Here is a 27,342-nt window from a genome sequence, read left to right on the forward strand (position 1 = left end):
TGGTTATTTTTTTTTTTGTCACTTAAAATTTGGTCACTCGAGCAACTCTGGGAAATCCAGAGCTAATGTCATAACCAAGTATAAACGTTTTCGGTGATTCCCAACAGACTTAAAGGAATATTCTTGTTTTTTCTGGCTAATCGTTGTCTACCACTTTAAAGGTCTAGCTTTAAAGGACATACAGTTACCACAAGCAATAATTTCATCACCTCTCTCATGTGCTAAGAAAAGAACAGACAAACCTGCTGACTCAAAACTCAGCTATAGTAAAAGTGTAAGGGCAGTTGATGAGTATCTGGGGGTATTCAGGGGTATTCAACTTCAGTCTGCATACAATTCCTTGAAAAATGTCCAGATAAGCAAGTAGCATGACTGAATGGAAACAGCAGGGAACCTTTAATACTCTGAGGTTCATTTTAAGCTGTAAATATGACTCATGGTGATTCATATTAGCATTTTGTATTGAAAAGATAAAACCAAAGAAAAGATAAGATTAATAATAAGTAGCATGTTCATTGAGGGTTAGCAGAGATTCTGATGAATTTGAGTCTGGGTCTGTCTGCTCTATCTCTTGACAATAACAATAGGCATCTGTGAGTTTATGTATGTGGAAGTCAGCAGATAGCAATTTCCTTACCCTGGAGCTTGAACAGCAGTACAAAAATATGTTCTTGGCTATGATCATGTGTCCCAAATTTGTTGTTTTAAACAAGCCTAGTTGTCCCTAGAGCCGAGCAATACATCAAGTATTAGCAATATCATGATCTTTTTTGCTGACAATATAATATGAGAGAATACTGTAAATACCTTATGTTGGAAATACTTTTCTGAAGTAAGAATCCTGTCTATTTACACATAATCAAAAATGTTTTTTAAATAATAATAATTATTATTTTTTTCTTTTTTTTTTTTTTACTGTTTTTGCATTAAATATTCATATGTGCTTTGTAACAATATCTGTTCTCTCCACACAATGTTTGTTTTATTGGGGGCCTAAAAATAACACACTTTTTTTTTTTTTTTTTTTTTGAAAATCATTCAAATTTCGGCAAAAATTTAATTTTGAGGAATTCTGTGCATTATTATAAATTAAAGTACATTAAATAAACAGATCTGAAATAGTTTTTTAGAACTACACTGCTTAAAAAATTAACACTTATCACACTTTAGATCTTAATTAACTTAATATAATTTTTTTTTCTTGTATAGATTGTGTACTTCACTGAGAAAAAAAACTATCCAGAAATGCCACATTCAGTCACCAGAAACCAAAATATTAAACCCCATGAATGTTGAATTCAAAATCACATCGAAAGTTGTAGTTTAAAAAAAAAACTCCCAGAACCCAGACCTGGATCAGGGCATCAGTAAGCTCCTAAAGATTATGTGGTGCACTTGGTGGCTTTTGATGCTCCGATACATAACGTTTAAAAGCTTTTCCAGCCACATAAGTTCAGGCATTCTCATGCACTAGTTGGAACCCAGGGTTTGCTGCGCCACCAATAAGGTCTGGCAATAAATCTGAGGATGTTATCCCATTACCATATTCTCTGGTAAATTCCAATCAAGCTGCACAGTGCCTGGCTGTGAGCACAAGTTCCACTAGAGGATGTGTCCTCCTCGTGATTATCTGTTTCTGGCAGTTTGGTCAAAAACATGCACACCAGGAGACTGCTGGAAGTCATGTTGTAAGGCTCTGGCGGTGCCCCTCCTGTTCCTCCTTGCACAAAGGAGGAGATCCCAGTGCTGCTGCTGGGTTGTTGCCCTTCTTCGGTCATGTCATTTTTGTAACAGACCCTCTCCCATTATCTCCTCCTCACAAACCTTCTTGCGACAGCATGTAGGTATGGACGTGCCATCCTGGAGGAGCTGGACTACTTATACAGCTTGATTGGTTCACAGATACTGCCTCATGCTACAAGGAGTAAGACAGACCCTAACAAAAGACAAAACTAGTGATAAATCAGTCAGGAAGGATTAAAAGAGAGAAATTGTTTGTGGCCACCACCTGCAAAATAAAACCTTTTTAGTGTGTTGTCTTGCTGTTGCCTCTCCAGTGCATCTCTGGTTATTTGCACTAAAGAAGGTGAAACCAATTCACAATCACTTTTGCTTCCTAACAGGACAAAATGATATAATTGACTTTGTGTTGTGATTTCGTGTTTTCTTCCGACTAAATTATTTACAAATTCACAAGTGATTGATTGCAATAAAGGATCTGCTACAGTGGCCATAATGTTTCAGTGAAATACACCTCTTTTTTATTTTTATATATATACTTTCATTTATAATGCTACAGTATGCATCGAGTGCTCGAGTAGATCCTCATAAGAAAATACTTTTGTACTGCAATGTCCTCATTTAGTCCACAGTCCCTCAGTTAAAGACACCTGGGTTACATTCTTATGAAACCTCTTCTTATATTCAAGTCTTAGAAACTGGGACAGTACAATCTCAAGTCTTTCCTGTTTCTCAGCTTTTATGATGGTTTGTGGTTTTTCAAGCAAAATCTAAACCATGGCACTTCCTTGGTTTTCTTTGAACTTAGTCAACTTTCAAGTTCAGGTTTAGTTTAAGAAAAGTGTCATTATTCCAGGATGCACAAATGCATGAATTCACATGTTTTCTATACATTCAAGAGACACCAAGTCATAAATTGTAGTGTACCAAAAATCTAAATCTGTTTTCTTTCTGCTAAAAAACAACTCAGAAAGAACGATTTATAGAAATGTAGAGCTTAACTTACAATTTTTTTTTATGATTTTGATGTATTTTCTTTTAAAGCAGGAAGTCTAAGAAAAGAGAGCATTTACTCACTCTTCTCCTACTGATGGAGAATCTGAGACAGAAGAAATATATTCTAACAGTGACATTGTACATGCACCAACCCTTTTCAAACAGATACATGCGATCAGCTAACAAAATAAAGGGCTACTTCTGAAGAGCAAAACCCGGCTTTTTTTTTTTTTTTTTAGGAGAAACATACATTATATGGACAAAAGTATTGAAAGACCTGATTTTCAAGACGTATATGGTTATTTCCTAAACTGTTACCTCAGAGATGACTTTGGAAGTGGTAGCATTACATTTCCCCTTAACATGAGCTAGGAGACCCAAACCTGCTCTATCATGATTATGCCCCTGTGCACAAATTTATGAAGCTTAATACATATATTTTTTACATGAGTTGGAGTGGAAGATCTTGAGTGGTCAGCTTTAGAGCTTTGACCTCAACCCTAGTGAAGACCTTTGGGATAAAATAGAACACTGACTGCACCCCCAGTCCTCCTCACCTCACCTTCATCAGTACCTGACTTTACTAACATCCTTGTGGCTGAATGGGCACAAACCTCCACAATCTAGTGGATCATCTTCCCTGAAGAGTGGAGGTTATTATGACAGCTAATGCTAAAAAAACAAATCCTATGGTCACTTGTCCACAAACCTTTGTCCATATAGTGTATATGGCTCTGGAGGAACCTATGCATAAGTAGGACTCGTTCTTTTTTTCTTTTTTTTCTTTTTTTTTTTCTTTTTTTTTTTTTAGTGAAACTATATTGTCTTTTTTTTTTTTTTTTCCTCATATGCATTATGTAATTGTTCATAACAAGAAATGATTCAGGATGCCCTATTTTATTTTTGGGACCAGATCCTGTCATGCTTTAGAAGGAGATGAGTTTTTTCTTAAATTAACAATAGGCATTAACGATATCTTTTTTTTTTTTTTTTTTTTTTTTTTTTTTTTTTTTTTTTTACGCCATATTAGGATTTAAAAGAAATCTTTTTGTTGTCGACATAATGTTCAAGATCATCTACTTCTGTCTCCAACAGAGCGACTTGGTTTATGAAGTATGTTAATGAAATCAGTAACGAATCACAGATCTTTTAGTTCCTGCTGCTGGAAATGTCAGCACTATCATTGACAAAAGGGGCTTCTACTACCAGGTCTACTCTGTTTATACTGCAAACTGTAATTAATTCTTTGTGCCCTTTTTTTTTTTTTTTTTTTTTTTTTTTTTTAAACAGTCATGATCTCATTATTTCATCTTTTTTTTTCTCCCCTTGAAGAATGTGCATAAATAGGCAGTGGGAGCATGGAGAGAGACATGGGCCGGTCATTGTGAGAAGAGGCCGCTATTTGATTTGTGAAGCTTTTATCAGATTAGTTGTACTATTGTACAATAACACAGTGAAATAACATCTCTATTAATTCATGTAGCTTGAATAGTGAGTGCAGTTGTACATAAGTGGCTTGGGAATGAATGTGGCAATTATTCTAGCAAATGTGAATAAAACAAAAAGGCTAAATCTCAAGGGCACGTTTTTAAACAGAGGAGTTGGTACTTTTTAGTAGTCACTTAATAAGAATTAAGCTTTTATATCCATTACAAGATCTAATGGACTTATGTAAATGTATACAATTATACAATGTTGGTGATTTTCAATGAACTTAATAGTAGATTTCAAAGCGGAAAATATTTTGGATCAATATTTGGAACATTTTACATTTAGTCCCCTTTTGTTAATAACCTTCACTTTTTTTTTTTTTTAGAAGATGTTGGAGTGTGGTAGTAGAGTTTTGAGCTCATTTAGCCACAAGGGTGTTAATAAAGTAGTGATGTTCCTTTTGAGTTTGTTTTTTTCTTTTTATTTATCTAATTTATAATATTTTTTTTTTTACCAGGCTTGCTAACAAATGGTTAGAAATGTTAGGGAGCAAAAAGCCTTTTTAATTCTATATAATATATATGTTTTTGTTTTCTTTCTTTATTCCAGGAGACAATTTCCTGCTTCTCCATCCCTTCCAAAAATCCCATCCTGGCAGATCTCACTGAAGCCAGGCAACCTGTCCAACTCTCCTTCGGTCAATCACACCAACAGCAGCAGTGACATCTCGCCTGTCAGTAACGAGTCAGCCAGTTCCTCCCCTGTTAAAGATGGCCACAGCTCACAGGGCAGCGTGTCAGGCTCCCATGGCTTGAATGGAGATCCCGGTTTGGGCTCCATGCTCGTCCTTGACTTGAAGGACCAGGTGCGCATGGAGGTGCAAGGAGAGGAGGAGAAGAAAGAAGTTGAAGAGGAGGAGGAGGAAGAGGAGGAGGAGGAAGAGGAGGAGGAGGAAGAGGAGGATGACGTGACCCACGTGGACGAAGAGGAGCACCTGAGCGTTCAGACGGAGGACAGGAGAGGTGGAGACGGACAGTTTAACGAGCAGGTGGAGAAGCTGCGGCGTCCTGAGGGAGCCAGCAACGAGAGTGAGGTGGATTAGGAACGAGTTTTTAACTGCTCATTTTGCTTTCAATACTTTTTTCCTTTTCTTTTCTCTTTCGCTTTTCATTTGATCCTTTTACTCTCCTCCCCCACCCCTTTTTTTTTTTTTATTTAGTCTTCAAACCACATGGTTCACTGGGTAGAAGCAAATCTCCTTATTCGTGTTTAGTGCCCTCATGTTGTGATCTTTTCAACATACACATTGAAGTAACAGCTCAGACGTTCTTGCGTGCCTCGGCAAGCACACTAAGTAAGTAACCTACAACATGAAATTAGACTCTGACAGAATTACAATCTTCTATGTATTCTTGAGCAAACACGCTCAGCCATATATCTCGTCATTTCAGACGTAGTCATTTCCCCTGACTCTGGTTTCTGAGAATGCACAGGACATTGTCTTTACTGTATTCATACTATATATCCTAGTTAACACAGCTGTATACGATTCCAAACACTAGCTTTGAGCACCAAGTCATGGACACCAAAGAACCCTTGCTAGTCATGTGACCTCGTTTCGCGTTTCCAGCGGCCGCTTAATATCGAGGCCACCGTGTGCCTCCATTTTTTCGTCTGGCCTTTAAACATCTGTTTTGTTGTTTCACTGTGCTCTCTCAGCATAAAGCGACGGCAAGCCGCAGCAGCGAGCATGTCTGGGGAAGTCCTTGTAATTTCCGATTAGAGTGATGATAGGTTTACTTCCTGGTGGTGCTGAGAATTTGGAGAGCAGATAAACACTGTTTTTAATGCTCTCTGTGTGAGTGAAGACTGCAGACCGAGACAGAATAGCGAAAAAGAAGAGCGCATCATCACTCGCGTCGCTCCCCTTTTTCCAACTGGGCAGCTGATTTGGTTTATGAAGTATGTTAATAATCAAATGATCGACAAATAACAGATGTATTAGTTCATGCAGCTTGAAATGTCAAGGAGGCGAAAATCGCAAATCTAATACCGAAAGCCTGTTCTATTGTATTATATTACATGACAAAGCCTCCAGTCCAAATTATCCCAGCCTCCCACAGTGAATAATCTTAACACGAAACGGTACCGGGGCTTTGTAATTAAACCATGTAAAACAATGGATGCTTCAGCAGAGGTGTCTACAGTTGTGCTCCTTTCATTGTGGGGGCTTTTTCAACCCAAGTCTCGACGAAAAAGAAGACAGAGAGAGAGAGAGAGAGAGAGAGAGAGAGAGAGAGAGAGAGGAGAGAGAGAGAGAGAGAGAGAGAGAGAGAGAGAGAGAGAGAGAAAAAAGTACCCACAGCTGATGCAAATGGAGAGTAAAATATGAATACTTAACTAATAGAATTACTCATTTTCCAGCTGATGAGTAAAAAAATAAATAAACACAAAACAAGAGAGATCCTGGAAAAAGAATGAAAGATGTCTGCTCTGCACTTTTCACGCTTAACAAACGGCCTTCACAGTAATGCAATTCTGGCCAAAGCAGGTGAAGCATTGTGGGCTGTGGCTAACGGCAGCGGCGGGCGGGTGCCGAGCCGCTCCACCACGTAATATCTCCACCTTTCTGAAGAAGTGTGATCTCTGTGGTCTAGTTTAGAGACGATGTCTACCAATGGACTGTGATAAGGTTTTCTTGTAATATATAATAATGAGCAAGAACCTTTTTTCCACCAGGTTGTTGTTTTCAAAGACTCACTTATAAGTAGAAATGGAAGGGCGATATGAATGAATAAATTTGAACGGTTGAGCATTAATAGTGACTAATAACAGGGTGAAACCTGGAAAATAGTGGCACATACCTTAAACTTATGTGCACTTGTTTTTATTCATGAGAACCTGGAAGATCTGATACTGTATGGCCTTTAGGCTATAGTGAAGGTGGTGACTATTTTTGAGTATGATGCAGTGAAATTTTGTTAAAGACCAATTTTATGAGAGAGAATGTAAATATTTGTAATAAAATTGATTTAACACCTTCACAGTTTCCCTTGTTATTATTGTTTATTAATTTTTTATTTTTATCTATCCTTTTTTTTTTTTTTTTTTTTTTTGCCAGCTACACACTTCCATACCATTTTAACACACACATTTAAGAGAAGCATTGCTTTGGACTGTGCATTAGTATTCATTAATCTTTAATGGCTGACTATGTGCTCTATATGGTTGGTTAAAAAGGAAAAGTAAAAAATAAAAAGCACTTTGTAAGGTAGTGCTGAGAACAATGATGTTCAACGATCCCAGAATTGAATTACATGTAAAGGCCTACGGTTTTAATAGGGACTTCTCTAAATCACTCTAAATTTTACATATGATCAGCAGTCTTCTTGCTTTTTCCTATTGTCTCTATTAGATTTAATCAATAATGTGCGATCTTAAAACAGCAAAAAAGGGGAGAAAAAAAAAGCCCACCATTCCACTGCCGTAAGCAATACGAATATTCGAGTGCATTATCAAGTTTATGAATTTAATTTGTCTGTCAAGGTCTAAATGATCAATAGCATTGCACATATTGATGTGGTGTATAAACTTCTTGAAGGTTCGATACCGCATCCCTTTGTAATCCATTAACCTCTCCCTGGAGTTCAGGCCAGGCTCAGATTTATAGGGCCTGCTGTAATAAATGCACTTGTACATCATTTAGTGTCTTTTGGGAGCAGCAGTGCATTTTTACCCAGAAAGGTTCCTCCTTCACTACATCTACATTTAAATGTATGGGACGATGTATGGTCACCTATCTGAGCTCAACTATATTTCAATAAGCAGATTGAGGTGTTAAAACCCAAAAGTCAGACTGAAGCTGCTTATTTAGACATCAGTGGTGTCTGGCTGGCTGGTTCTGGCCGGAGGTGGGAGCTTTAACCTCATCAGTGGCGCTGTGCTAAACGGGGAGCCCTCCATAGGGCAGCATATTGATGTGGCCTGAACTCTATTGTTCTCCTGAACTAAGCACTCAGCAGGTTAGAAGCCTGAGTGTCTCCTCGGATCAATGCGAGGGTTGTTAGCCCTTCTTGCCCCAGGAGGGCCAGCAGTGAAGGGTTGGGCTCACAGTGCAGGGATTAAAATGGAGACGCTTCCTAGGAAACCTTTAACTGGGAAGTGGATTTCACCTCTGACCTACATATCACAGGATTACGCTTCAAACAGTACTAATCTACATGGCTCTAATGGCAGGGCAGCATGGCCAAGGGCAAAACAGCTGAAACATGTTATATCATATGAACACTTGTGCACCATGCCGATCGAGGCTGGTCAGTAATATAATAGTTAGTTCCCTTCAAAGAAATGAGTTAAATGCATTATATGTGTCGTGCATCTTTTGTAAGCTGTGGAATAATACAATTCCTTGAAAAAGTGTGATTTCACACCTTTTGCTCAAATGCACTTTTCTCTTCTTATGAAAACAGCATGAGTAACAAAGAAGCCCCGCTGCATTCATCTTAGCTTTGCATAAGAAAGGTCAATGCTAATACTACAGAGATGGAGTACACTTCCTCCTTCCCCATCGGATAGCTTGAGCAGTAGCACTGGCTCCGTGGGAGGTAGCCTGTTTGATGTTGTGTACATATGCGTCCAGGCCTGCACTGATGGACAGATGGTATCTCCCACTGCAGGATGCCTCTGCTCTCTGGAGTGTTTGTTAGGTCTTGTTAGATACTAGCAATCTAGACTTGACAAGACTGCCAGTTTGGAGCTAATGTATGTATCAATATAAGATAAGATTAGATAAAATTTAAGATATGTATATGCCAAATTCTTACAGGCTTGTGTAGGCAGAGATTCCCATTAGAAGTGTATGTCAAAGACTTGACAGGATCTACCAAAGAGTGAATACTTGAGCTTGACCAGCCCAAGCCACTGAAGACTTAGTATTAATTAGTATTAATGGAGGCAATCCACATATCCCAGAGGTACCGGGTGCAATGCAGGAATACACCCTGGATGGGTTGCCAGTCTCTCAAAAAGCACCACAATTCAACTTACTAGAAGCAATTTGGTGCTAACAGTACATCTAATATTTTTTTTACTAGGTGGAAGAAACAGAGACAAAATGTGTAACTTGGTACAGTAGCTAAAGCTTCAGATCAAACCTTCAAGACTCTGGATCTATGAGAGACCAACCCTGGGTTCTGCACTAGTTCTTCCATATTTGGCCAATATGTGTATACATTTTAAAGAAGTGCACAAGCTCACTTCCTCACCTTTTTTTTAAATTTTTTTTTTTTTTTTTTTTTTTTTTTAATATCTTGCTCCCTAGTCTGGGTTCAGCATGGAACAAATATAAGACTGCTTTACTAATAGCAGTGTTATAGTGCCTTACTTATTCGCAGCTTGGCAAAAAAAAAAAAAAAAAAAGTATTAGTCTGTGAAGAGTTAGAGAAGGACACAGAGCTGGTGGAGGCAGCAAAAAAAAAAAAGGGGGGGGACAAAAACAATAGCCGGCTGTAAAATGGGAATAAATCTTAAGGCAGCTGAGAGGGTCTGTGGAAGTGGTAATACTGGAGACAATATTTATGAATTGGCCTGTAATGAGCCATCAGCGGCATGGCGGATATGAGAGCCTGGCAAGAGAAAAATGCCCTCGTCCTGCGGTGGTGGCGAGAGAGCGGTGCTGCTATTGTGAGCCGAATGGATTATCCAGAGGTGCTTGTCAGTGTGGGGAGAAACTAGAACTGTATGCAGTGGCAGGGCAACAGGTGCAAGCCTTGCCGGAGTTTGCAAATTAGACAAATTACATAGAACCGTCATATGCGTGCAGCACCTGAAGCATGCCGGAGGCCTGGAAGAAGGGAAAGGAAGGGGAAAGGGATGAGCAGTGGACTCGAACAGGCCTGTCTCTATCTTTCCCAATTCTCTGTGGCTCCATGCAAATGCAGAGGCTCGCATCCTGAGTGTCTGCTCTGCTGCACTGGATTGTGGTGACAAGCTCAGAATGGCCCATAAAGACGCTGCTCTTTTACAGCACTGCTTTTAACTCGAAGCATTTACAGTTTATGCCTTAATTAGGATGATGAACACTGCTACCAACTGCCTGTGTGTTGCACTACCTGTGTAATTACAACAAGCTCAGTGTATCCTGCTCTTAATGACTATAAAATAAGTCAAATGTTTGCTGTCTGGAGAGCTAACCACGTCTTCTCGCCTTGCTGGAGCAGTGCACGGTCATTAGAGTGTTTATTGAGGCATGATTTTGGATGTGTTAACGAGAAGAGATAACCTGGAGACTTGGCAAATGTATGGTCTTTTTCCTCGATTTTCCATCTCTGCTGAAATTTTCGTTCTTTATTTTGTTGGTTTTTTAGTACAGTGGAACCTCGATACTCGCCACCTTGATAGTTCGTGACTTTTCATTTGGAACCAGACTAAGAGTAGCTTGCGAAAAAGCTCTGCGAGTGGCTCGAAAGTTCGAATTAACATTTCAAAACAGAGTTTGTACTAATAAATTATATACAAATGTTTGAAAAACTATTTCATTATTGTATTATTCATTTAAAGTAGTAAATATAAAATTTTAAAAAGAACGTAACCCCCGCGACTATCGAGGTTGCACTCTATACCATATGAAGGTAATGTGGAAAACAGGGACTGTTTTTTCAGTACCGCTAAAGAGCCGTGATGGTTGCGGGGCAAAGGGATGAAATTTAGCTGACCTTGACCTCCTGGATGGATTGTATTTTGGCAGGAAATACAATCCAAACTTTTGAACCTTTAGTGACATGATTTAAAAAAGAAATAAAATCCCAAACCACCCCCTCCAACCTGTCCCCCTCTTGATGGACTTCTAGCCTCTTTTTTTGGAAAGACCACATCACTAACAAAATGCCTGTGGTAACAAAAACCCCAGTCATTGGTGCACAATTGCTATTATTAGCATCATCTGAATCTTCCCAACCTCCATTTCTTCCATGCTGCAAATGTCACATGTCTGATGCATTCCGTATTAAATTACAGCGTTTTAAGTGAGCGCATGCAGGACGGCTGTGTGTTATCGACCACCATAATGTGAAAAATTACCACCATCCCTGTCCCACCTGTTTTCACTCTCCTTTTCACACCAGGTGCAGCTGTGCCACCAAACACGGTGTTTTAGCGGCTCGCGTTCTCCTTATTTGGCTCGGCCCTGCACGCACCGATGCATTTGGAGATTGTCATTCCGTTTGGCTCATATAGTTGGTATTAGTGGTGTCAGAAAAGGCGAGAAGGGGGAAGATAGAAGTGGGGTTGGGGAGCAAGGGCAGAACTCGTAAACATTTCGGTGAAAGGCAGGAGGCTAAGTCCGTGCCCTCTGTCCTCCTGTTACAGCTGTGGGGTTTTTTTTGACTGAGATAAATGGGCTGAGTTGTTGGAGCTGGCTTGGGATTCTGCAGTGCATTACCTTAATACTGTGTTGCGTTTGTTTTGCTCATTTCCACAATGAGTGCTGTTTTGATTCTATCAGCGTCTGCTTTCTGGTTTGTGTCTGCGTGCATTTCCTGCCTAAGAAGGTAATGCATATGGGAATTATGGCAATGTGGAACATTTTTGGCTTTAGAGAGCCAGGTTATGGTTTGTACTGACTTTGTCTCAGTTAATTTACTGAATAGTGTGACTGTCGAGGACGATTTGATTGTTCGTTTCGCTTCTAATACAAACGTTTTCGGGCCTTTCTGGCAATATTTAGCATTTTCTTTATTGTTTTCTCCATTTAAGTCGATTGGATAAAATTTCGAGTGGCGTACATCTTGCGACTCACCCTTCCTTCACAACTGCCAAACTCCTTTGCTTTATGGCTGTGTCTCACATGCTGTCAGGTCCGTGTTCCTGCCATGATCACAGCACTACAGATCCAATCACACTGTTTCACTTCATTCTTAGCCAGTCTGCTGGGCTTTCCCCTGCTACCAATTCATCCAATTCTCGAAGGAATCGTGCCAAATTAACCCAATTTATGGGATTGCACTTCAGAATCTCTTCAGTTGCCAAGAAAACGGGCTTAGCTTCCATGTGTGTGCGAGTGTGTGTGTGAAAATGTGTGCCCACAGAAGCAGAATTTGGCTCCTCTTCAGTCCATTGCCTTGTTGCTCCCAGCTCTCTCTGCTCCAGAGACGTCTGCTCAGTTTTAAGCAAGCTACTTCAAATGTAATGGCTCTCTGGCTGGAAGCCAAGCACATTAACAATTTTATATATTTTTTTCTTTTTTTGTTGTTTAGTTTTTCCTGCTTGCCACTTGCAGCTTGTTTCTTGTTTGTTTGCTTTTACTAGACGAGTCACACTTTGGGTGATTAGCCTGAGATTTGTGATCTCTCGAATACATTACTAGCAGCAGGAGTACATCAGTATAAGTGAATATGAGTACCTATGATGATTACATTCATTCAATAAAATATACACACACATATATATATATATATATATATATATATATATATATATATATATATATATATACATACATATACACAGGTAGTCCCCTACAGGCAAACATAGCAACATATATGCAGTACAAAATGTTGTTACGCTGCAGATTGTACGCATCTTTCATCTTGTGTGATGCCTTAATCTTGCCAGCAGTCGAGTTGTCCCGGTGTAGAGTTTTTTATCTGTATTTTTGGTGTTGTAAAGCCCAATTTAAGCTTTTGTTTCCATGCTTTTTATCTCCGTTGACGGACACTGAAACAGAGCGCAATTATAAGTCTCATCACCTACAGCTTGTGGTGTTACCGCTCATTTCAACAAGCTCCGCCCTCCACTTGTGAACCGGAACTCAGCCACATGCCCACCACCACCACACACACACACACACACACACACACACACACACACACACACACACACATATATATGTATGTTCGTGTATTACGTTAATGTAAATTGCTCTATTTTACTTTGTTATTTTAATTATTACACACACCGTATATATGCAAAAGTGTTAATCTTCAATATTATTCCTCCTAATGAAAATACTTCCTCGGAGAGTTTTTGAAAATATTCCCCTTTGTGCCACATCCAAGCAACGGTTTCTCAGAACGAAATTTTTCCCTGTTTATCGCGCAGCTGTGCAAGCTTTAAGCACGAGCCTGTGCGAGCTCGACAGCTGTGCTTTTGGTTAGCGTGAAACTCGCACAGTGATGAAATTATCCTTCTCCGAATGAGGATTTTTGGTTACATATTTGCTAGAAAAGCCAGAGAACAAAAGTTTGTCATTTGCTCAGTGGAGTCATGTTTAACCTGCAATTATGTGGCGTTCTAATTACAAAGCTAAACCTATTTGTTCTGAAGTCTCTCATTGAGCCTATAGACATATTGAAACAATATCTCTGATTAATATTGCTTTCTCCCCCTGGGAAGGGGAGGGAGAGAAAGAAAAAGAGAGAGAATGGAGTAGCGTTTGTACACGACCAAAACGTGACGCTGATTCCAATAAAGTCTTATAAATGTTGAATTGTTTGAATGTGTGTCCAATTCGCTTTTCCCCTTCAGGGTCTCAGAACGTAATTTTTTTCCTCACACCCAGATACAAACAGAACAGCTGCTACCACAGGCCTCCTTGTGGATCCTTTTTTTAAATCTATGATGGAAGATCCCCTAAAATAAAGCCAATGGAACTACAGTAAATGCATAAAGGAAGCATTGCATGTACAATAAGAACTCGGTTTCTATAACTGGCAGGTTTGCAACATATTGATGAATCTTTTTATTTAACTTAGTCATTTTTGGCAAACAATAGCTTGTAAGGTGATCTTGTGACCTGTGTATATAATATATATATATAATCTTATATATCTATAAGAGCAGCTTTGGAAATGCATGCCAAGTCACGGGTTTGTGTTCGGTCAGATTTTTTTTTTGTGTGTAGCAAGAACGAATACACAGCGACTTGTACAGATGATGTTCCACAACAAATATTGAAAAATGGGTGATTGTTAATGCAGAGAACATTTTCTGTAAGATGTTATATTAATGTATTTGTTGGATGGAGCCTCCAGTATCAGAGCAGATTTAGTTTTCCAAAATGTTTGTTTACATTTATGGCATTTGGTAGGCACCTTTATCCAGAGTGACTTACAATAATCTTAGTTATACAGCTGAGCAGTTGAGGGTTTAGGGGCTGCTCAAGGGCCAGTCAGTGGCAGCTTGGTGGTGCTGGGATTTAAACCCATGACCTTCTGATCAAACGTCGAAAAACTTATCCACATCTTATCCAACATCTTTTCAACATCAGGAGGGAGCACTTTCTCTGTAACATGGCAATTTTATTATTATTATTTTTGTTTTTTTTTGTTTTATCTCATTAATAAAAAAATAAAATAAAAAAAAATTATAATTTTTTGCAGATTTTCTAATTGTGCTTTATTTTCCCAAAGAAAAGTCAGCTGTGGTGTTCTATAATAATGAACAAATTTGCTAACCCGCATTTTTTTGCGGTACATGTCAAATAAAATAAAAAAGAAATTCATTTGGTTATGGGAAAACAATCATTGCGGTGATAACGTTGATGGCACTTTGTGTTTACCGCCACAATCTTATTGATTACCTTGCGATTGCAGCTCACACAGAATTCTGGTTTGGTTAAGTGCATTTGCATTGCCCACTAGGATACTACATAGGTGCATTGATATGATTTGTTGAACATTCATAAGCCTAAAGATGTGATGCGCAATCAGGACTTTGCACATTGCATAGAATTCTTCTTCTTCTTTCGGCTGCTCCCATTAGGGGTCGCCACAGCGGATCATCCGTTTCCATAACCCCCTGTTCTCTACATCTACCTCTTTCAAACCAACTACCTGCATGTCTCCCCTCACCACATCCATAAACCTCTTTCTTGGCCTTCCTCTTTTCCTCCCTCCTCATGTCTCCATCCTCAGCATTCTCCTACTGATATACCCCATATCCCTCCTCTGTACATGTCCAAACCATGCACATTGCACAGAAATATTGTGGAGAAAAGTCCTGGGATGAGAGCCAGTCAGTTTTCAATTTGAGGTGTAAAAGTCTGAGAAATGTAAGAATGAGAACTTCCAAAGGTCTGGGATTTTTCTAGATGAACAGTAGAGATCTGGATGTTATACAGAGCAGCAGTAGCACCGTTTTCAGGAATTGCACTCTACTGTATCTGTATTGTACTGTATTTTAAGATCTGACCATTTACTTTATAAAATGGATAAAAGTTTCTTTTTTTTTTTTTTCCATATACTATATTCAAAAACTGCATTATTGTAGACAGCTGTCTCGGCTAAGCAGCATGTTTTAGTTGAACACTTTGGGCTGTGAGGTGAAGAATAGAGGCCATTGATGAGCACTTCATCTGTGCTGGTGTCATGTGGTGCTGCTGAAGTTTTAGAAATATGTACTGCGCACCTGTCGTGGGTTCCAAGCCTGATTGTTCCTCATTAAACCTGCTGTAAACCAGAGCAGGCTGCAAAGAAGCAGTCACAGAACACACACATACACACTCATGGATGTGTACAATGCTGAGAGAGAAAAAACAATACAGTCTTTAAAGTAATCTTCAACTCGTGATATCGAACGTCATATTATTTGCTCTTTTGAAATATTGTATGGTTTTTAACTGTAATAGAGAGAGCACTCAACGTGATGCTCGCTCTACTGTTTAATGATCGTGTTTGTGCTACGTTGGTTTGACGGGACTCTGATCTCTGTGGTGCCAAGTCTGGTAAAAATAAACGACATTTGGGAAATCAAAGACGGTGTTAAAATGCCTGCGTACGGAACCGAGAGGGAAAAAATCACACATTCCTCACTTTATATATCAAAACATAATCATCTGTTTTTCACCAAGTATTAAAATCGAACATCAGGTAACAATCAGTGTAACAGATTCCATGATGTTCTTAGTTTTTGCCCAAAAAGTCAGCCAATACGCAGAAAGCCATGTGGGCAAAAGTAATTACGCCCTTGCTGAGAACCAAATGATGTCTTATGTCAATATATAAAGCTCCAGAATCCTGTTTTTCTCATTACAGTAGACAGGCTGTGTGAGTGCACATAAATGGTAACTCTCCGATCTCTGAACGCTTTTTTCTTTCGTTCTTTTTTTTTTTTTTTTCTTCTTTTTTTTTTTTTTTTAAGATTTGTGGTTACAGAGATCAGGGCTGAGTTTCCTGAAAATAATCATAATGCTTGAGATCATGGTTAAATGGTTTAGAAGGTTTCTCTCTCTCTCTCTCTCTCTCTCTCTCTCTCTCTCTCTCTCTCTCTCTCTCTCTCTCTCTATATATATATATATATATATATATATATATATATATATATATATATGTAGTGGTGTGAAAAAATGTTTGCCCCCTTCCCGATTTAAATTTTTTTTTTGCATGTTTGCCACACAATGTCCATCAAATGTGGCTGAATTACAACAATTCTGCATAGATGAGTCCACTAAAATTCCTCCACAGCGCTGTAACAGACTCATTGCAAGTTATCGCAAACGCTTGATTGCAGTTGTTGCTGCTAAGGGTGGCCCTATCAGTTATTAGATTTGGGGGGCAAACACACAGGGCCATGTAGTTTTGGATTTAGTTTTCCCTCAATTAACAAACATGCAAACAAATAAGAAATTAGGACACTATCACTAACACTTTATCATACCACTGTTTTTGTGTGTGTGTGTGTGTGTGTGTGTGTGTGTGTGTGTGTGTGTGTGTGTATATATATATATATATATATATATATATATATATTGTGTGTGTGTGAGAGAGAGAGAGAGAGAGAGAGAGAGAGAGAGAGATGGATGGATGGATGGATGGATGGACAGATAGGGATTTTTCTCAAGCATGATCTTTGTAATGTTTAGGATAAACCTTTCATGAAGCAACAATTGACATCACCATGAAAATTCCATCAGGCTTCATCTCTTTTTGATTTCAGCTTTATTTATTTATTTTTATTTTACCTTTTAACCAGCATTTTCCACACTTTCTATTATTGTATATTTGCATTATTTCAAATGTGTTGTACTACTTTTCTTTCTGACAAATATTATTGTCATTATTATTATTATTGTATTCTTTTACCTATTTTATTTTTTTTGTTTCATTATTTCTCTTACTTCACATCGAGCTGCATTTAAATAGGTCTGAAAACTAAAGTTGAATATTTACAGCAAAATATTGCATAAACATACCAAGTTCATGCCACAATTCATCATTTTGAGGTCTTGTTTTTTAAATATTGTCATATTAAATATATATAAAGCTCAGTATCCTGAGATTGGTTCTTCACCAGCAAAAGTGCAAACCTGCCTGTTTTTTTGTTTTTTTTTTCTCCTTAAAGCAATTTTCTCCTCCCACGTTCTAAAAAAGCAGCCATGTAATCCACTTACACTCTGCTCTTCTTTTCTCTTTATTTCTGTAATTAAAACAGTAAAATGAGCCGCTGTCACTTCAGCGACAGACGATGCTGGATGAGGAGGTTGCTTCCGTCTGGGTTTTTCTGTTGTTGGATTTTTTTCCTCTTCTCCTCTAATATAATTTTCTCTGTTTATTATTATTATATATTTTTTCCAGGATTATATACAGGATGCCAGCTGGCAGACAGATGGTGGTGGCTTCGCTCGGTTTTATTTAAAGAAACAGCCTGAAGGGAGAGGAGGGGAGAAGAGCAAACAGCTGGAGCAGGACCGGATCGGCCTGGTGAGGAAAAGAGGCGCTTCTGCGTTAACCTGTGCCAGATTAGCTGCGTTTTTGACCCTGGATGTTAGTGTGCATTTGTAGCTATTTTGGGTCATGCTCTCGAGTTTCTGAAAAAAGAAAAAAAAGCGTTTTGTGTGTATGTGCGTGTGTGTGTCAGAATGTTGTCAGAGCGACGCTGCTGTCTTGCCACAGGCCCTGCCACTCACATCAGTGGTGGGGGTGGGGGATCTGTGTGTGTCTGTGTGTGTGTGTGTGTGTGTGTGTGTGTGTGTGTGTGTGTGCGCACGCGCACAGGCATCGGCATGCGTGTATGTATATATGCGCCCATTAGTTACTTGGCATTCTGGGAAAGCCACGCAGCTCAACTCAAACCACAGCAAGCAAAACACGGCTGGTTCAAACACACTCCTTGTCAAGTTCGACTTGTAATAATTAGATTTCCTTTATTTTTTTTATTTTTTGTAACTTTTTACAAATCCTGCTATTTTACACACATAAAATGTATTCAAGTGCACAGTATCATCTCCCAGCCAAAGAGCCGCTTTGTTGTTGCTGTTGTTGTTTTTAACACGTGTCTCTGTTTTTCTTTTTTTTGTCTGATTTTTTTTGTCCTTGTTAATCAGGAAACAACGAGAGTGGACATGAATTGAGCCCCAGCTTGTACTTGAGAGCAGAGAGCCTGTCAAGAGATGCATGCTGGAATACAAGTGAACAATAAAACTCCATGAAATAAAACAAAACAAAACAAAAAAAATATTCACACAAAGGAAAAAAAAAAAAAAAAGAAGAGAAAATGGCAAACAAAAATTACAGATAGCATTAAATAAAGCAACCATGAACCAAATGTACATCATCCCTGTATTGAAAAATACGATTTCCTAATGCAAAAGTAGAACTGGAGCTTCACTGTTTTCAGTGCTACACTGATCCGATTGAAAGATGTTTGTTTGTTTGTTTTTCCCACCGCTAACAGGCCTATCTCTATGGGGAGACCATGAGAATAACAATAAAAGAAAGAAATAAAAATTACACGAGCAAAACTATGTCTTTTCCTTCAACAATTAACCTTTGAAATCTTTATTTCTGCAGCTTTTTTCCATCTGTTTTGTTTTTTAATCAAAGAGCATTTTGTTCATATATAGTTATATTTTTTTTTGTACAGAAGAAAATACTATACAACCTTTTTTTTCCCGTCCTGCAACAATATTTCGAAGATAATCATCTACACATTTAATTACCTAATATTATGATAGTTCTTTCAAAGCCATGTTTAAGAAATGATTAATTGTAATTTCCTCGCTTCAGGTTGTTTTTCTTCTCTCTCACTCTCGCTCTCTTTTCCGCTACACAGTTACTCATTTTCTGCTGAAGCCAGGCAAACAAAATTCATTGTTATTATTATTATTTTTTGTCTCGGTAATTTGGAGCAGAGCACTGCAGTAATTTCCTCTGTATAGAATTCATTTCAATTACAGTCGTCATTAGTGTTAGTCGTTAGGCAGCCGTGCTTCTGGCATGCCTATTTCATATTGAAATCATCTAATCTCAGAAGCAAAAAGAAAATCAGTCCCTTTTTTTTTTTCCTTTCTTTTCTTTTTTGGTTTTAAATAAAACACAGAACAACAGGTCTTCGTCACAATTATTTGTGCATTAAAGCAAAATGGGGAAAAACAAGAAAAAAACAAGAAAAAAAACATTTTATCGCAATTTCCCTGCTAAAAGATATACGTCGTCGTATTTCTGGTAAAAATGAATCTAAAAAGTGCAAAAAACACCCTAAACGTTTCTCTTTGCAAGGTCACATAAATATTAAATAAATTGTAATCGGAGCTAGACCACAGCTTTTAGAAAGAGAAAAACGAAGCTTGAAACATAGCTTTCCTTTCGTCTGTATTATTCACACACTGGAGCATTTCTTTCAGGGACTCTCGTTGACACCGGTTTCTGACGTTTCTAATCCACAAGCCATGAAAGTCTCTCTGTCACACGCAGAAATATATGACGTTTTTAAAGAATCTTCAACCACAGACTCCAACTGGGAATTTTTTTAAAAACTACCTTTTTTTTTTTTTTTTTTTTTTTTTTTTTTTTTTTTTTTTAAACGTCTTCTTTTTTTTTATTTTTTTTTTATACCATGCTACTCAAATTGTAATAAAAGAAAGAAGAGAACAAAATTACCCACACGCTACTAGATCTTTCCCTACGTTCAGAGAACACACTTCTGTCCACGTGCCTGATGGATACTTGAGTGCATTGTGGGAGTCCATAGAGAGCCAAAAAGCTGGCATTGATTCCCTTTTTTTTTTCCCCTGGGCAGCAGCACCATCAAGTATTCATGATCCTCCTCGGTCTGGTCCCGTTTTTTCCCAACGGGCCGTTCTGCAGCAACAAACACCAGTGTCAACTGGTCATGCCTGTGCAAGTGGAGGACTAATGCAATAACAGTGACAACAATAACAATGTAAATAAAAACCAAAAAAAAAAGAAAAGCAACAATAATGCAGTGACGCACACCGAAACTAAACAACTTTAAATAGAGGCTCGGCTATCTAACCTCGTCTATACAAAAGTGCACTAGCAATATGCAATGCCAGGAAAAAAACAAACAAACAAACAAAAAAGACGGTCCACATTTGAAAAGAAAGAAGGAAATTAAAATGGAGTGCACGCTAGCTTTTTGGTGATGTGCGTTTACTGAGATAGATGTGTTATGGCCTGTTACTCACTGCCACTGTCCTGAAGAGAGACACTGTCCAAATGGAATGAAGCCTATGACACAACTGAGAACTGTGATGACTGGGAAAAAAAAAAAAAAAAAGTGACAAGTGTGAACGGAAAATGTCAAAGCATTGTTATGGGTCCCTGCATTAATAATATTATTAATAATAATAATAATAATAATGCAGGATGTTAATGAATCAGTTGTTTGAACACATTAATTTAAAAAATAAAATAAAAATCTCCTTTAAAAAAAAAAAAAAAAAGCGTGCCATTTCTTTCTTGGATTCCGCAGTTTAGTGACACTTCAAAAGTTATTTTAACATCCACACACATCTACTGTATATAGATATTAATATATATATTTATATATATATATATATATAGAGAGAGACTGTCTTTTTTTTTATCCACACAAAAAAAAGTAACAAAATAGAATAAATTAAAATCAAACATGCACGCACACACACGAAAAAAGACTGATGCGTAGGAAAATGTTTACATTGCCACCCATGTGTAAAAGACTGCCTCGTCTCGTCTGTCTGTTTCTCTATTCATTTTTTTAATGCATAATTAAATTAATAATGTTGGTCATCATGTAAACATCGTAAAATTGTTTTGGGCCTTCACTTTTCTTGCGTATTTGTCATTTCCTTGTCATGTGCGGTGTCTTTAAACGTGATAACCACCAGGGGTTATGTTCGTTGCACGCAGGGATTGTTTCTTCGAGTGCGTGCAGCGTGACTCAGAGGTCAGCCTCGGACTTGCCTTTCTCCAGCTGGGCAACCTCGGCTTGGTTCATGGAAGTATCGAAACACTCTTCGTCTTTCTCTCCATCGGGCTCGGGCATGGAGTCGTCATACGAGTCTGTGTTCAGGTCTTCCTCCTCGTCATCCTCGTCATCCTCGTCCTCGTGTGTGGGCCCTTCGTCAGGGGACAGCTCGTCCTCGGGCTCACCTGACGTGCCTGTGGTGTCGTCCTGTGGATTGCTCAGGCTCATGGAAGCAGACATGGAAGCTCCAGGCCCCATTGGAAACAGGGCCTCGCGCTGTTGCAGCTTCTTGCTCAGGTCGAGCGAGTCGCTAAGGCACAGGCCGCTGGCATTCTTTAGGAAGAACAGTGAGCTGCTTACGTCAATGCCAAGGTTCAGAGAGCTATCCAGGTTGAGGGTGGTGCGCCGGTGGTGGTCAGGGTATTCTGTGCCCATTGCTGAAGAGAGGTACATGGCAGAGTTATTGTGGGGCAGCCCTTGAGCACCAGGTGATGTCTTGGGTAGACTAATGGAAGTTGGTGGTGCCACCAGCGCTGTCTGGTGTTGCGCAGCCTCCATGTTAGGCGAGACAGACGAGGGCACGTCGCCACGCTCCTGCTTCTCGTGCTTGCGCTTGTGCGAGTCCATTTGCGACATGCCTACCACCGTGTGCTTGCACTCAGGGTAGGTGCAGTGAAAGTGCGAGCATTTGAGCTTGTACTTGCAGTCAGGAACCGTGCAGTCGGTGCTGGAACTGAACTGGCAGAATCCGGCGGCGCTGATGACGTCCTGCTTGCCATGGTGCTTGCGGTGTGCCGTCACCTTGGTGCTGTCCGTGCAGCGGAAGGAGCAGCGCAGGCAGTGGAAGTGTGTAGAGTTGCCTGAGAACTGACAGTCAGGCACATCGCAACTCAACGACGCCTTGAAGCGTTTAAAGTCATCCAGGACGAGGTTGTCGACGCGGTCGTGGTGTTGCGCGTGCTTGTACATGTGAGTGCGGCCACAGAACCGGTAGCCGCAATTCTCACGGGTGCAGTGGTAATGGGTCACCTTGAGCGAGAACTGGCACGTTGTATCCCTGCAGTCCTCGTACAGGTCGTAGCGGCGGAAGCCGTCCAGCATCATGCCCTCGTCCAGCATCTTGCGCGAGGATGCTGTTTTGCGCCGCTTGCCGAACGGCGACATGTCTTCAATGATCCAGAAGCGCTTCTTGGCTCCACTTGCTGCTGGAATGGAGATGGTATTTCCTGCAGATGCAAGAGAAATAGGCAACACGTTATGGCTGAGGAAATGAGCGATGTGAGTCTATCAATAAAAACACTGGAATGAGCACCTAGGATTTCCTCCAATCATATATACCCTACTTGGCTAATGTGGGTTCATAGTACAATCTAACAGAACACAGGGTTGCCCTGTGCATTCCTTTTAATAAGTATTTTTTTTTATGTTTGTCTGTGGTGTATATCAGGTGTAAAAGTAATGAGTCTAGGAATTCCTCTGTGTGTAACTTTGGACTTTAGTGAGCAGCCTGAGGTCAGTGCTAATGCTAATCCCTGTCTGGAGAAGTACGGCCTCTATAAAAACCTGGCACAATTAGGACAGCTAATGGAAGACAACACAGCACAGTTCACTGACAGTGTGTAATACACTGCATGAACTGTAAAAGGTTGGAATAAATTTTGTTTAATAGATATTGCCCTGTAGGGAATGTACGGGGAAAAAAAGCCGTTAAGGCAGGTACTGCATGCAACATCATGTATTCAGTGAAAGTCATCATGAGCAGATGATTAATGATTACTCAGTTGTGGTAAGAAATATAAATAGTTTTTATAGCAAATACAGAGGTGGACAAATGATTAGTTTGGATGCCTGGGACAAGCAGATTATATGTCCAGGCTATTAATGTGTTGTTACTCATTGCCTGGCAGACAAGTGACTCAGTCAACTGCTCATATAGTGATTACTAGTATTTTTCTTTTGCCCCTTAAACACACAAAAAACCCTGCTCCTTATTTTCAATATTTTTGTTTTATTAACATCAGCCATTGTGAATGTTTTTTAAAAGTGTCTAGCTCATTATACATATAATCTTTCTGATCATATTTTACTATTTTGCTTGTATAAGAAATAAAAAGGCACAACCATGGATTTTTATACATTAATTCACTGTCAGGGGTAAAACTGTTGTCAAGATTTAAAAAAAAAATTTCTGACTAGCTGCTAGAAAAAAAGCTAGGCTGCTAACATAGCATTATAAACATTACCTTATCATCTCCCTATTAGCTTTTTTTCTTTAAAGGGGTTTGTGTGTGTGTGTGTGTGTGTGTGTGTGTGTGTGTGTGTGTGTGTGTGTGTGTGTGTGTGTGTGTGTGTGTGTGTGTAGAAACGTTAATTTTCCTGGACTAGTTAACTTTGCTAGCTAGCAAAACTTCCTTCTATGCTATTTATTTGAGAATTTTAAACACAAACATGGCTCCTTTAATTTGATATATAGGGTCGTTTTAATATCTAGTTTAGCAAGGTTTTTAACATGAAATTTTTTCTTCCAAAATTATTTTCTTTTTGTTTATACAGGAAGTAAAGAAGCAGCAGCAGCATGACTATAGCGATCCTTCTAGTTAGGATTAAATATTTACATATTAATTAAATGAGTCTTCCATTTACATTTTCTAGCCTAGATAATATTGCTTAATAAAATAACCACATTGTTAGCGTGCAAGATGTTCTTAAACAAACATGGAGTTTGGGCTGAATTTTGTTTAGCTAGCTAGGTAACTTAACATTAACTTGTTTCAATGCTAGCAATGTTCCATGTTCTTGCAGATTAAAGTTTACTAGTAGTACAAGAATTAAAAAGAGCATTTTGTTTTGTCAGTTTTTTGTCAGTAGTTAACTACTATACCAAATGTATTGATAAAAAAAAAAAAAAGTATGATTTTTCAAACGTTACACAGCCCTCTGTTTGCTGCAATTAGCCATATGAAATATTTACAATGGTGTGTATGAATACACCCACTTAGCTGACTAGTTCTCTGTGTTTATTCTGTTATAAATTATCTTATCATATGTTTAACTTTTGCATATATTATTAACAATACAGTTTTTAGTACACCCAAGACACTAAAGGATTTTATGGATTTGTCCACCCTGTTATGCCTTGTTTGAACTAATGCTATTGAATTACTGTTCCATTGGTTCAAAGACAAATACAAGAAGACAGGTGAGGCCTTAGTCAATCTACTTTAGAGCTGCAGAGGACTAACAGAGGCAGGAGAGAGGTACCTGCAGCGTCCTGCACTATAGGCACGTCATTTTTAACCGGAGACGGAGTGGCAATGATGGGGCTGAAAGCTGGTGTGTTGGTTGGCATGACAACACTCCGAGTGGCTCCAAGAGAGGCGCTGAGCAGAGAGTATGAGACACAGGATGGAGAGAGGAGGTATGGGAGTGAGGGAAGAGGAGGACGCAGGAGGGTTGGGGGGAAAGAAGGAGGCTGGGACTGGAGCGGAGCCTGAGGTAAAGATGGAGGAGGAGGAGGAAGAGGTGGTGGAGGTGGTGGTGGTGAAGATTGAGAGGTGGGAGGAGTGTCATCAGAGGGAGTAGAAGTAGGATCAGGAGCAGGGGCCTGAGAACCTGGTTATACAGATGTGCCAAGGAAAGGAGTGGTGGTAAAGAGAAAAAGGAAGGGTGTGGATGAGACATCCAGACAGGTACATACACACGCACACACACACACACACACACACACACACGCACACAGGGATGGGAGGTAGAAAAGGAAGAGATCAAATAATGAAATACCAAAAGCCAAATGGCGACAGAAAAAAATCAAACAGCCAAAAGCAATAGTGATGAGAATGAAGATAAATATTGTTTTGAACCAAACGGTGAAAACATGTAAATCATTCCAATGCAGGAAAGTCGAATAGCGAGAGCCCAGATTTAAGCCGAGAGGTGTGTACTCTCTCAGGTTGACATGGTGTAGGTGGATATTATGAGTCTGTGATGCCTTGGTTAAATTGCCACAGGCATGACATTAATGTGAGAAGGAGTGTGTGTGTGTGCATGTGTGTGTGGACAACTATATGATGAATTTACTGCTCCATAATTTGATAAGTGTCATCACTGCTGGTAAACACTGGCTGCCTCAGACGCTTCACGAACACACTGTTACGTTTATAATTGGCGATGGAAAAAGTACAGCGAAGGCAGCTATTTTTAATTGATGCCTCTTGTTAGGGGCAAAAACCCCAGAGGATCTGAACACATACTGATCCTGTGACGCCTGTACGGTGCAACTGATTAACCGACATTCATACATTTGAACATTTCATTCTATTAGCTAATGACTGCCAGCTTGAGCTTTCTGTCCATTTCAATTCATCTAAATCGAATAATAAACTCGCTCTTAAACGGAGCCTAAGATTAAATATCGGTGATGGTAATGGAAAGTGAGGATGATGATCATGGAGAAAAATCCTCACCTGCAGGGGAGCTGTCATTGCCCACAGGAGTGCTGGTGCAGCTGCGGTCTTGGTTAGAGGACTCAGACGAGAGGCCCAGTGGACTTCCTCCAGCCATGTAATCCATGTAGTCATCGTTGTCGTCCACCATGTTGGAGAAGCTTTGACTCAGGCTCGAGTAGGTGCCCATGGTGCCAGAGGAGGCCATGCTAGCCATGTGCTGCACCTCATCTGCTTGGTGACCATGAGGTATCACCTGGCACAAGGGAAACTCAAATCAGTCCACAAACCAGTGGCTAAACAATCCTCATTACCTGAGTAGCAGTGATTTGCATTACAGTCATTCTGCTTCTTATATGTGCTTATGCAAAACGACAGCGTGAATTACTAAGTGGGTGGATCCACAAATGGGCTGCTGTTTAAGCCTTGTAACTGTTCAAAAATGTTCAACAAGGTCTATGTTTGCTGGCTATGTTTTTTGAACTATAGTATATTTTATGTATAGTATTTTGATGTATAGAACTAAAGCATGTAACATGAAAACTGGAAAATTAAAGGAGTTACTTTTGAACTTATCATCAAAGCAAAACACAGAACTTTATTAACTTCTTCTGATGATCTTTGGCAAATTCATTAATGCGATTATATATGGAATAATAGAAATATTTAATAGAGATAGAAATGTTCAGATAAAAGATTGATGTGCACTTGTACTGTCATCGCATCCATATCCTGGTGCATGTAATTTACCTGGGACGGGACTCGGTCGAAGTTCTTTCCCAGCATCCTCCTCATGTGCTTGCGGGCGTGAGACGTCATCTGGTGCTTCAGCAGGAAGGAGAACATGCAGCCTTCACGGATGCAGTGGAAGTGGCTGTTCACCTGGTTGTACTTGCAGCCTGAGCAGGAAAAAAAAAAAAGAAAACAGAAGGCATTTCTTATTAATACAGAAAAAGCGACGGACGCCGACCTCAGAGACGGCGAATCTAGCACTGATTCTCAATAAGGTGGTGATGAGGAAAAGCCTGAGCAGATGAGTCCGGCTCTTATTACTTTCTCCAAAGTGTCACACTGAGAAAGTGGAGCTTTCGGAGATTAGACCTGTGGTGCTCTTTATTACAATGACATCTTTTATTCAATTTGGAATTTACATAAATACATTCTGCATTTGTAGAGGCAATAATGCACAACTCTGCAAACCAAAGTAAACACATAATTATTTCCATATTAAATTCATTTTTCACAACCTATCTGCTGTTATTGTATTTGTTCGGTCCATCGCTCTTTTCCTCTTTTCTCCACTTCCTCCTTTTGTGCAGTAACACCCCCGATTTTTTCAATTGCTATATGCTTCTTTTCAATTAAACGTCTGCTTTTTTATGGCCTAATCAAATGGACTCCTGATCTTTACTGCAAATAATGCACAGAAAAATAATCAAGAGCATAGCGTTATGGGGCAGGTGCCGGCCGGTCTGTTACCATGGCATCCGTGGCACGGCACGGCGCAACAAGCTGCTTGTCGTCAGATCGCCTTTGTACGCACGCACGG

At 39.4% G+C, this 27,342-nt stretch overlaps 2 protein-coding genes across 14 annotated transcripts in view; one reads left to right on the plus strand and one right to left on the minus strand.

Annotated features, from left to right (window-relative positions):
* The window catches only part of pex14 (peroxisomal biogenesis factor 14), a 112,921-nt gene extending 94,033 nt beyond the window's left edge, over positions 1–18,888 (plus strand). The window contains exons 9-11 of one of the 2 annotated variants that reach the window (XR_014538041.1): positions 4,777–5,255; positions 17,736–17,861; positions 18,485–18,888. Coding sequence is in view for 1 of the 2 variants with exons in the window: in XM_083569912.1 (XP_083426038.1) it covers positions 4,777–5,260; positions 17,736–17,861; positions 18,485–18,511 (637 nt within the window). In the remaining variant the exon portion in view is untranslated. Of the gene's footprint in view, positions 1–4,776; positions 5,261–17,735; positions 17,862–18,484 lie in introns of both variants that reach the window. The other variant, XM_083569912.1, reaches the window with a different exon arrangement.
* The window catches only part of casz1 (castor zinc finger 1), a 203,129-nt gene continuing 194,071 nt past the window's right edge, over positions 18,285–27,342 (minus strand). For 9 of the 12 annotated variants that reach the window (XM_083569696.1, XM_083569700.1, XM_083569697.1 and 6 more), the window contains 4 exons: positions 26,544–26,692; positions 25,815–26,049; positions 24,613–24,963; positions 18,285–22,577 (listed from right to left, as the gene is read on the minus strand). In XM_083569696.1, the coding sequence (XP_083425822.1) occupies positions 21,325–22,577; positions 24,613–24,963; positions 25,815–26,049; positions 26,544–26,692 (1,988 nt within the window). In that variant the 3' untranslated portion in view covers positions 18,285–21,324. The remainder of the gene's footprint in view (positions 22,578–24,612; positions 24,964–25,814; positions 26,050–26,543; positions 26,693–27,342) is intronic. The other 3 variants (XM_083569692.1, XM_083569691.1, XM_083569690.1) reach the window with 1 other exon arrangement.

Source organism: Silurus aristotelis, assembly GCF_946808225.1.
Source record: "Silurus aristotelis genome assembly, chromosome: 19".
NCBI classification, from domain to species: domain Eukaryota; kingdom Metazoa; phylum Chordata; class Actinopteri; order Siluriformes; family Siluridae; genus Silurus; species Silurus aristotelis.